This window comes from Nerophis ophidion, linkage group LG01, assembly GCF_033978795.1.
Source record: "Nerophis ophidion isolate RoL-2023_Sa linkage group LG01, RoL_Noph_v1.0, whole genome shotgun sequence".
NCBI classification, from domain to species: Eukaryota; Metazoa; Chordata; class Actinopteri; order Syngnathiformes; family Syngnathidae; genus Nerophis; species Nerophis ophidion.
Window position 1 is genome coordinate 7,322,768 of NC_084611.1, and position 11,428 is coordinate 7,334,195.

The 11,428-nt window shown below is 40.7% G+C and overlaps 3 protein-coding genes across 3 annotated transcripts in view; 2 read left to right on the top strand and 1 right to left on the bottom strand.

Moving 5' to 3' along the window:
* The window catches only part of LOC133548443 (gastrula zinc finger protein XlCGF57.1-like), a 351,444-nt gene that overhangs the window by 306,870 nt on the left and 33,146 nt on the right, over positions 1 to 11,428 (bottom strand). The window lies entirely within an intron of this gene.
* LOC133556620 (zinc finger and SCAN domain-containing protein 2-like) lies at positions 598 to 2,472 on the top strand. The gene has a single exon (XM_061906771.1). It carries the CDS (start codon positions 630 to 632, stop codon positions 1,665 to 1,667), a length of 1,038 nt encoding a protein of 345 aa, XP_061762755.1. The 5' UTR covers positions 598 to 629; the 3' UTR covers positions 1,668 to 2,472.
* The window catches only part of LOC133551230 (zinc finger protein 771-like), a 172,868-nt gene continuing 168,797 nt past the window's right edge, over positions 7,358 to 11,428 (top strand). Inside the window, exon 1 of the transcript XR_009806466.1 lies at positions 7,358 to 7,678. The gene's annotated coding sequence lies outside the window, so the exon portion shown is untranslated. The remainder of the gene's footprint in view (positions 7,679 to 11,428) is intronic.

Sequence of the window (11,428 nt, forward strand, 5' to 3'; positions counted from 1 at the left end):
TACGAAATTACACTGCTCTAACTGGCGGACACGGCTCTCTAGCAAAGCCAACCTATCCATGAGTAAAGTGCATGAAGCGCAGGAAGCCATACTCACAGAAACTTTCCGTCGCCGAGTGGAGTGCCAGCTGTCTTCGGGAAGTGGTGGTCACGGTGGCGGGGGAGTAGCTTCCTTCAGACCGGCGCTGCCTTTCTCCGCTAGCCTCGTTAGCTTAGCAGCTAGCTAGCTGAGGGCGAAGTGGTGAGACAGAGATCGGGTGATTTGCAAGTTAAATTGAACTATTAAATATGTTCGATAAGTTGTAAATAAAGCTGCAAAACAGTTAAAATCACACAGATAGAACGATACTTAGCTTTTTTGCAACAAGAGCAGTCAGCGAGCAGTCATTCACGTTGACCCGGAACCGGAAGTCAAAGTGGAAAGATCCCAAGCCTGGATTTGAACCCAGGACTGCAGGACCTTCGTATTGTGAGGCAGACGCACTAACCCCTCTGCCACCGTGAAGCCCTTGATTAGTACCACCATACTTTATTAGTAGCAGTATACTGTACAACCCTACTACACACACATACAGTACATAGAAGAAAGTGTGTTTTTGTTGTTTGTGTCTTGCAGACGTCCAGCAGCTGATGGGTAATCCAGAAGAACTTCCCCCTCAATCTCCCGGGGCGAGCTCCACTTTGAAGCAGGAGACTCCACAACCACCCTGCATTAAAAAGGAAGAGGAGGAACTCTGCATCACTCAGGAGGGAGAGTGTCTTCTAGGACGAGAGGAAGCTGATTACACCAAGTTTCCACTGACTGTTGTCTCTGTGAAGACTGAAGATGATGAAGAGAAACCACAAGTAGACAACCTCTTAGCTCCACTATCAGACAGTGAGGCTGAAGACGAGGTTGAAGAACCTTTGAGCAGCGATACAGACTGTGAAGGTGATATGAGGACTCACACTGACAACAAACACTCTGAATGCTCTTCAGAGAAGAGAGGTGAAACATGTTTGAGCTGCTCAGTTTGTGCTGAAAGTTTTACGAAAAAGAGCCATTTGACTCAACACATGAGAACACATATGGGCAAACAACCATTTAAGTGTTCAGTTTGTGGCAAAAGCTTTTCTCGAAATAGCTCTTTGACTCCACACATGAGAACACACACAGGTGAAAAACCTTTTATTTGTTCAGTTTGTGGCAAAAGCTTTTCTCGAGATAGCCATTTGACTCAACACATGAGTACACACACAGGTGACAAAACATGTAAATGTTCAGTTTGTGGCAAAATCTTTACTCGAAATACCTCTTTGACTGAACACATGAGAACACACACAGGTGAAAAATCATTTAGTTGTTCAGTTTGTGGCAAAATATTTTCTGCTAAGAGGTATTTGACTGAACACATGAGAACACACACTGGTGAAAAACCATTTAGTTGTTCAGTTTGTGACAAAAGCTTTTCTGTTAAGAGCACTTTGACTGAACACATGAGAACACACACAGGTGAAAAACCATATGAGTGTTCAGTTTGTGGTAAAAGCTTCCCTTATAACCGCTCTTTGTGGCAACACATGAGAACACACACTGGAGAAAAAACATTTAGTTGTTCATTGTGCTGTAAAAGGTTCTCACGTCATGCAGCCGCAGTAAGACACTCAAGAACACACAAGGGAAAATAAGCAATTAGCTGTTTAGTTTGTGGTATGTTGCTCATATGTGGCGACATCCACCCTACCCAGGACCTCCTCACTGCTTCTTTCACAAATATCTGACGTATTCATGCAAACTTGGATTATTTGGAGCATAATCTTATCCACTCATGACCCCATGTCTTCTCTGTATCTGAAACCTTCCTGAACAGTAAGATAGATGATGCTTCAAGTGCTTGGTTACTCCTTCTTCAGTCCAGGGACCTGGGGCCTCATGTGTCACAAACCTGCACTACACCCTTTTTCACTGCAAATGTGAGATGAATCAAAACTGATGTTGACACATAAGTGATGCTGGCTAACTGTTTGCATAACAAACTTGCCAACTTTTACTCCTCAGACTGATTGATGTGCAAATCAGAGACATATGAACAATTAACCATTGAGATAAAGATGACCTGTTATCAAAGCTCTACAATGAGGGGCCTGGGGGTCCCCACCCTCCTGTCTGTTGTAGTCTTAAAACGGATCTTGACAGCTGTTGATTGAGGTAGCAATGAAAGAAGCAGTCATATAAGCATGTGTGCAATCTCATGAATGAAATCAAATGTGCTGGGTCGTAGGAATGGGAACAGTCACATCCTTCATGATTGAATGTAACCACGCCCCCCATCGTTGGATGATGCTGAGACAATTGATCACACAGTGACTTATCATCATTCCTTCAGTTTCTACTTAAAGTGGAACATTATCACCAGACCTATGTAAGTGTCAATATATACCTTGATGGTGCAGAAAAAGACCATCTATTTTTTTAACCGATTTTCGAACTTTAAATGGGTGAATTTTGGCGAATTAAACACCTTTCTGTTTATCGCTCTGGAGGCGATGACCACAGAACGTGACGTCTCCAAGGTAATACAGCCGCCATTTTCATTTTCAACACATTACAAACACCGGGTCTCAGCTCTGTTATTTTCCGTTTTTTCGACTATTTTTTGGAACCTTGGAGACATCATGCCTCGTCGGTGTGTTGTCGGAGGGTGTAACAACACTAACAGGGAGGGATTCAAGTTGCACCACTGGCCCGAAGATGCCAAAGTGTCTGCCGCCAGACCCCCATTGAATGTGCCAGAGTGTCTCCACATTTGACCGGCGATGCTAAGACAGACATGGCACAGAGATGTATGGATAACCTGCAGATGCATTTGCAACGATAGTCAACGAAATCACAAAGGTGAGTTTTGTTGATGTTGACTTATGTGCTAATCAGACATATTTGGTTGCGGCGTGACCGCCAGCTAATCGATGCTAACATGCTACGCTAATCAACACAGACATGGCACAGAGATGTATGGATAACCTGCAGATGCATTTGTAACGATAAAGTCACAGTAATCACGAAGGTGAGTTTTGTTGATGTTGACTGTGAAGTGAATTGTGAAGTGAATTATATTTATATAGCGCTTTTCTCTAGTGACTCAAAGCACTTTACATAGTGAAACCCAATATTTAAGTTACATTTAAACCAGTGTGGGTGGCACTGGGAGCAGGTGAGTAAAGTGTCTTGCCCAAGGACACAACGGCAGTGACTAGGCTGGCAGAAGCGGGAATCGAACCTGCAACCCTCAAGTTGCTGGCACGGCCACTCTACCAACCGAGCTATACCGCCCCACGACTGCCAGCTAATCGATGCTAACATGCTACGCTAATCGATGCTAACATGCTACGCTAATTGATGCTAACATGCTACGCTAATCGATGCTAACATGCTACGCTAATCGATGCTAACATGCTATTTACCGGCGGTGCTAAAGCAGACATGGCACAGAGATGTATGGATAACCTGCAGATGCATTTGCAACTATATTACATTTCCTTCCACCCACATTTAATGCGAAAAAAGTTGCTCCAGTGTCACAAGATGCGGAAGTCCTGATCGTTTGGTCCGCACATTTTACCGGCGATGCTAACGCAGCTATTCGGCCATGCTATGGCTATGAATAGCGTCAATAGCTATTCACTCAATCGTTTCAGTTTCTTCTTCAATACTTTCATACTCCAACCATCTGTTTCAATACATGTGTAATCTGTTGAATCGCTTAAGTCGCTGAAATCCGAGTTTGAATCCGAGCTAATGTCACTATATCTTGCTGTGGTATTCCCATTGTTTGTTTACATTGGCAGCACTGTGTGACGTCACAGGGAAATGGATAGTCGCATCGCGAAAATCAAGCACTTTATAGTTTTTTTTTAAGGATATTCGGGGATCGGTAAAATTTTGAAAAAATATTCAAAAAAATACAACAAGCCACTGGGAACTGATTTTTATCGTTTTCAACCCTTTTGAAATTGTGATAATGTTCCCCTTTAACACTGCCCACTATTGTCAAGAATGCTACATTTAGTCTTACTTTATTTCATTTCTAACTAAGGAAGTTATGAATAAGTCTATCTTTGTTTCTGAAATTGATCTCAATTTTAAATACCGCCAACAGATTATATATTGTTTACCAACATTTAAATATACCATGCAACACTAGGTTTAACAATACTACAAATAATATTAAAGTCATGTTGTTGAATGTTTGGTTTAGTTTAGGTTTTAAGCTACATCCTGCAGTTAAAAAAGATGAACAATAAGTTTGACATGAATGATAAATGTTTAAAGCCTATCAATACTAAAGTTTTTCAAAAAATGCCATACTACCTTTTAAACTTTAAACGTCTACTTTTTATCATTGTAAGATTTTCAGGAAAATATTTTTTGTTTATTTTTCATTATACAAGTGTTTCTATCCATGCCTTAGGTAAATACAGTTAAAGGGGAACATTATCACAATTTCAAAAGGGTTAAAAACAATAAAAAGCAGTTCCCAGTGGCTTGTTTTATTTTTCGAAGTTTTTTTCAAAATGTTACACCCCCCGGAATATCCCTAAAAAAAGCTTTAAAGTGCTTGATTTTCGCTATTTGCGATGCGACTGTCCGTTTCCCTGTGACGTCATACAGTGCTGCCAATGTAAACAAACAATGGCGAATAGCAGAGCAAGATATAGCGACATTAGCTCGGATTCAGACTCTGATTTCAGCGGCTTAAGCGATTAAACAGATTACGCATGTATTGAAACAGATGGTCGGAGTATGGAGGCAGATAGCGAAAACGAAATTGAAGAAGAAATTGAAGCTATTGAGCGAATAGCTATTGACGCTATTCGGCCATAGCATGCGTGTACCTAATAAAGTGGCCCATAGCATGGCTGCCTTATTAGCATCGCCGGTAAAATGTGCGGACCAAACGATCAGGACTTTCGCATCTTGTGACACTGGAGCAACTTAAATCCGTCGATTGGTAAGTGTTTGTTTCGCATTAAATGTGGGTATCTAGTTTAAAATGTACATACAGCTGGCGTAAATAGCATGTTAGCATCGATTAGCTGGCAGTCATGCCGTGACCAAATATGTCTGATTAGCACATAAGTCAACAACATCAACAAAACTCACCTTTGTGATTTCGTTGACTTAATGGTTGCAAATGCATCTGCAGGTTATCCATACATCTCTGTGCCATGTCTGTCTTAGCATCGCCGGTCAAATGTGGAGACACTCTGGCACATTCAATGGGGGTCTGGCGGCAGACACTTTGGCATCTTGGGGCCAGTGGTGCAACTTGAATCCCTCCCTGTTAGTGTTGTTACACCCTCCGACAACACACCCACCAGGCATGATGTCTCCAAGGTTCCAAAAAATAGTCAAAAAAACGGAAAATAACAGAGCTGAGACCCGGTGTTTGTAATGTGAAAATGAAAATGGCGGGTGTGTTACCTCGGTGACGTCACGTTCTGACGTCATCGCTAAAAGACCGATAAACAGAAAGGCGTTTAATTTGCCAAAATTCACCCATTAAGAGTTCGGAAATCGGTTAAAAAAATATATGGTCTTTTTTCTGCACCATCAAGGTATATATTGACGCTTGCATAGGTTTGGTGATAATGTTCCCCTTTAATGTTTAATCCACTTTTTTTTTTAAAATACATATTTAACACAATGTTTTTAATTGCCTGTCACTACATTGTAGGAATATTGAGAGTTTTCTTCACATGTTTAATATACAATATGTGGATTTAAGTTTTTCTTAGTTGAATCATTGGTATTACAATTGCACACAAGCACATGTAATAGTAAATTATATTTATATAGCGCTTTTCTCGAGCGACTCAAAGCGCTTTACAAAGTGAAACCCAATATCTAAGTTGGATTTAAACCAGTGTGGGTGGCACTGGGGGCAGGTGGGTAAAGTGTCTTGCCCAAAGACACAACGGCAGTGACTAGGGTGGCTGAAGCGGGAATCGAACCTGCAACCCTCAAGTTGCTGGCACAACCACTCTACCAACCGAGCTATGCCGCCCCAGTACACATCATGATAAGCAGGGTACTCCTCCTACATTTGTTTATTTATTAAAATGATGCTAAACCAGACTCAAACTTGCTTGTTTTGTTTCCTTTTCATTCACTACTCAGTTTGTCAGTGTTTCTTGTCATCGGCACACATCAAGTTTAAAATAAAATGATAACCTATTTTTATGGATTTGCCTCTTTGCCTGTTATAAGCTCTTATATAGTATATGCTTTGAGCTCTTATTTTGAAGGCGATAAGAGCGGAAGTGGTGACAGTTGTGGTGGAGTGGAGTTTTGAAAACAAAAGTAAAGTAAAGTGGTCCTCGTGTAAAACTGGAGCCTCTGTGTTTGTTACTTATGTCAGCGTGTTTGTTTCGTCACGGAGTGCAGTTGGTCCGAGTTCGAGTACAAGTCAGCGTTCAATGAGGATATTACTGATAAAAGTCATGAGGAGAAAACGTTTTTTCAATCAATCAATCAATTAATCAATGTTTATTTATATAGCCCTAAATCACAAGTGCCTCAAAGGGCTGCACAAACCACAACGACATCCTCGGTAGGGCCCACATGAGGGCAAGGAAAAACTCACCCCAGTGGGACGTCGACCATGATGACTATGAGAAACCTTGGAGAGGACCACATATGTGTGCACCGAATCTAACATGATTTTGTGAAAGTCCAATCCATAGTGGATCTAACGTAACCGTGAGAATCAAGTCCAAAGTGGATCCAATATAGTAGCGAGAAAAATAAAATACCTTTTAAATAACTAGCGGCCGTTTTCATCTTTTCTTGCATTTCTGACTCATAATTGAAGTGCTCCTTATCTCGAAAACATTTTTGATATCAAAATACTTTTTGTATTTTGTATTTTAAAAGGGTGAAATGCTATGATATTGAAAATGTATACTGAGGTAGTGTGAGTCTGCGATGAGGTGGCGACTTGTCCAGGGTGTACCCCGCCTTCCGCTCGATTGTAGCTGAGATAGGCGCCAGCACCCCCCGTGGCCCCGAAAGGGAATAAGCGGTAGGAAATGGATGGATGGATGGATGGATGGGGTAGTGTGAGTTTCACACTTTCACAAGACTTACTTTGTCAAACAACTTGCCGTTTGCTTGAACCCACTAAAAGACAGAATATAACATTGTTGATTTATGTTTAATTTCTATCTCCAAAGTATTATGATATCAAAAATTGTTTCGCCATAAGGAGCACTTCAACTATGAGCCATGAACGTAAGAAGAGATGAAAAGGGCCGCTACTTATTTAAAAGGTATTTTATTTTTTAAAGAGCAGTTGTCGATCGGAAGTTGCGAACTTCTGGCGCATGCGCAAACACGGCGAACAGTGGTAAAGCGGAAAATCCAAGATGGCGGACTAAGCGACGTGGCTGTCCGGAGAAGTTTCACATTTACGATCTTATAGATTCAAAAAGAGCATCAAATACTTCAACTATTCACATTTTTTGAGCCCATTAAACGGACTTTGAGTGTGGAGCGACGGAGTGTTACCTGAAGTGAAGATTGAAGACGTGATAGAAGATGGACGACTACTGCTATGCTAAGATGGTGACGTCATGTCAAAGAGAAAGTGAAAGAGAATCAGCGCCACCAACGGAGAACAATCTGAAAAGCGAAGATGAAGGTGAGTGTGTTGCGTTCCCTCGTTTGCAAGCTATCTGAATTTTAAGCCCTAAAAAACACAAATTAGCTGACTTTGTTGAACAATGTAAACAAAGAACCTCGATCCAAAATGGCGGAAATGTCTGTTAGAAGTTACCGCAGTAGTAAACAGTAGGCAAGCAACGATACTTGGTATAATCCTGTGTGAATCCGCCTTTATTGACCGTGCGTGTGTGTGTGTGTTTGTGTCAGGGGCGTCACTAGACCTAATACTGCACTGGGGCACAAAAAAGTCATGAAAGCGAGAGAACAATAACATATTCAGCACTTATTTATCTTCAAAAAAAACATCGACATTGATGTGTTCTGCCACCATGGCAACCAATCAATGTTTTTTTTTATACAGCCCTAAATCACAAGTGTCTCAAAGGGCTGCGCAAGCCACAACGACATCCTCGGTTCAGATCCCACATCAGGGCAAGGAAAAACTCAACCTAATGGGATAATGAGAAACTTTGGAGAGGACCGCAGATGTGGGGACCTTACCTAGGGCAGCCGGTGCAATGGACGTCGAGTGGATCTAGCATACTATTGTGAGAGTCCAGTCCATAGTGGATCTAACATAATATTGTGAGAGTCCAGTCCATAGTGGATCCAACATAATTTGTGCGAGTCCAGTCCATAGTGGATCTAACATAATAGTGAGAGTCCAGTCCATAGTGGATCCAACATAATATTGTGAGAGTCTAGTCCATAGTGGATCTAACATAATATTGTGAGAGTCCAGTCCATAGTGGATCTAACATAATAGTGAGAGTCCAGTCCATAGTGGATCCAACATAATATTGTGAGAGTCTAGTCCATAGTGGATCTAACATAATATTGTGAGAGTCCAGTCCATAGTGGATATAACATAATAGTGAAAGTCCAGTCCATAGTGGATCTAACATAATAGTGAGAGTCCAGTCCATAGTGGATCTAACATAATAGTGAGAGTCCAGTCCATAGTGGATCTAACATAATAGTGAGAGCCCAGTCCATAGTGGATCTAACATAATAGTGAGAGCCCAGTCCATAGTGGATCTAACATAATAGTGAGAGTCCAGTCCATAGTGGATCTAACATAATAGTGAGAGTCCAGTCCATAGTGGATCTAACATAATAGTGAGAGTCAAGTCCATAGTGGATTTAACATAATATTGTGAGAGTCCAGTCCATAGTGGATCTAACATAATAGTGAGAGCCCAGTCCATAGTGGATCTAACATAATAGTGAGAGCCCAGTCCATAGTGGATCTAACATAATCGTGAGAGTCCAGTCCATAGTGGATTTAACATAATATTGTGAGAGTCCAGTCCATAGTGGATCTAACATAATAGTGTGAGAGTCCAGTCCATAGTGGATCCAACATAATTTGTGCGAGTCCAGTCCATAGTGGATCTAACATAATAGTGAGAGTCCAGTCCATAGTGGATCCAACATAATAGTGAGAGTCCAGTCCATAGTGGATCTAACATAATAGTGAGATTCCAGTCCATAGTGGATCTAACATAATAGTCTGAGAGTCCAGTCCATAGTGGATCTAACATAATATTGTGAGAGTCCAGTCCATAGTGGATCTAACATAATAGTGAGAGTCCAGTCCATAGTGGATTTAACATAATATCGTGAGAGTCCAGTCCATATTGGATCTAACATAATAGTGTGAAAGTCCAGTCCATAGTGGATTTAACATAATATTGTGAGAGTCCAGTCCATAGTGGATCTAACATAATAGTGAGATTCCAGTCCATAGTGGATCTAACATAATAGTCTGAGAGTCCAGTCCATAGTGGATCTAACATAATAGTGAGTGTCCAGTCCATAGTGGATCCAACATAATATTGTGAGAGTCCAGTCCATAGTGGATCTAACATAATAGTGAGAGTCCAGTCCATAGTGGATCTAACATAATAGTGAGAGCCCAGTCCATAGTGGATCTAACATAATAGTGAGAGCCCAGTCCATAGTGGATCTAACATAATAGTGAGAGTCCAGTCCATAGTGGATTTAACATAATATTGTGAGAGTCCAGTCCATAGTGGATCTAACATAATAGTGAGAGTCCAGTCCATAGTGGATTTAACATAATATTGTGAGAGTCCAGTCCATAGTGGATCTAACATAATAGTGAGAGTCCAGTCCATAGTTGATCTAACATAATAGTGAGAGCCCAGTCCATAGTGGATTTAACATAATATTGTGAGAGTCCAGTCCATAGTGGATCTAACATAATAGTGAGAGTCCAGTCCATAGTGGATCTAACATAATAGTGAGAGTCCAGTCCACAGTGGATCTAACATAATAGTGAGAGTCCAGTCCATAGTGGATTTAACATAATATTGTGAGAGTCCAGTCCATAGTGGATCTAACATAATAGTGAGAGTCCAGTCCATAGTGGATCTAACATAATAGTGAGAGCCCAGTCCATAGTGGATCTAACATAATAGTGAGAGCCCAGTCCATAGTGGATTTAACATAATAGTGAGAGCCCAGTCCATAGTGGATCTAACATAATAGTGAGAGTCCAGTCCATAGTGGATTTAACATAATATTGTGAGAGTCCAGTCCATAGTGGATCCAACATAATAGTCTGAGAGTCCAGTCCATAGTGGATCTAACATAATATTGTGAGAATTAAGTCCATAGTGGATCTAACATAATAGTGTGAGTCCAGTCCATAGTGGATCTAACATAATAGTGAGATTCCAGTCCATAGTGGATCTAACATAATAGTCTGAGAGTCCAGTCCATAGTGGATCTAACATAATAGTGAGTGTCCAGTCCATAGTGGATTTAACATAATATTGTGAGAGTCCAGTCCATAGTGGATCTAACATAATAGTGTGAGTCCAGTCCATAGTGGATCCAACATAATAGTGAGAGGCCAGTCCATAGTGGACCTAACATAATAGTGAGAGTCCAGTCCATAGTGGATCTAACATAATAGTGAGAGCCCAGTCCATAGTGGATCTAACATAATAGTGAGAGTCCAGTCCATAGTGGATCTAACATAATAGTGAGAGTCCAGTCCATAGTGGATCTAACATAATAGTGAGAGTCTAGTCCATAGTGGATTTAACATAATAGTGAGAGTCTAGTCCATAGTGGATCTAACATAATAGCGAGAGTCCACTCCATAGTGGATCTAACATAATAGTGAGAGTCCAGTCCATAGTGGATCTAACATAATAGTGAGAGTCCAGTCCATAGTGGATCTAACATAATAGTGAGAGCCCAGTCCATAGTGGATCTAACATAATAGTGAGAGTCCAGTCCATAGTGGACCTAACATAATAGTGAGAGTCCAGTCCATAGTGGATCTAACATAATAGTGAGAGTCCAGTCCATAGTGGATTTAACATAATATTGTGAGAGTCCAGTCCATAGTGGATCTAACATAATAGTGAGAGTCCAGTCCATAGTGGATCTAACATAATAGTGAGAGTCCAGTCCATAGTGGATCTAACATAATAGTGAGAGTCCAGTCCATAGTGGATCTAACATAATAGTGAGAGTCCAGTCCATAGTGGATCTAACATAATAGTGAGAGTCCAGTCCATAGTGGATCTAACATAATAGTGAGAGTCCAATCCATATATTGTGTTTTGGAAAAAGGTTGTCATAAACGTTACTTAATTCATAAAAAAAAACCAATACAAAAAGAAAACACATGCATATACATATATAAATATATTCAGTTATAAACATTTATTCACTTTCTTCTTTCCTT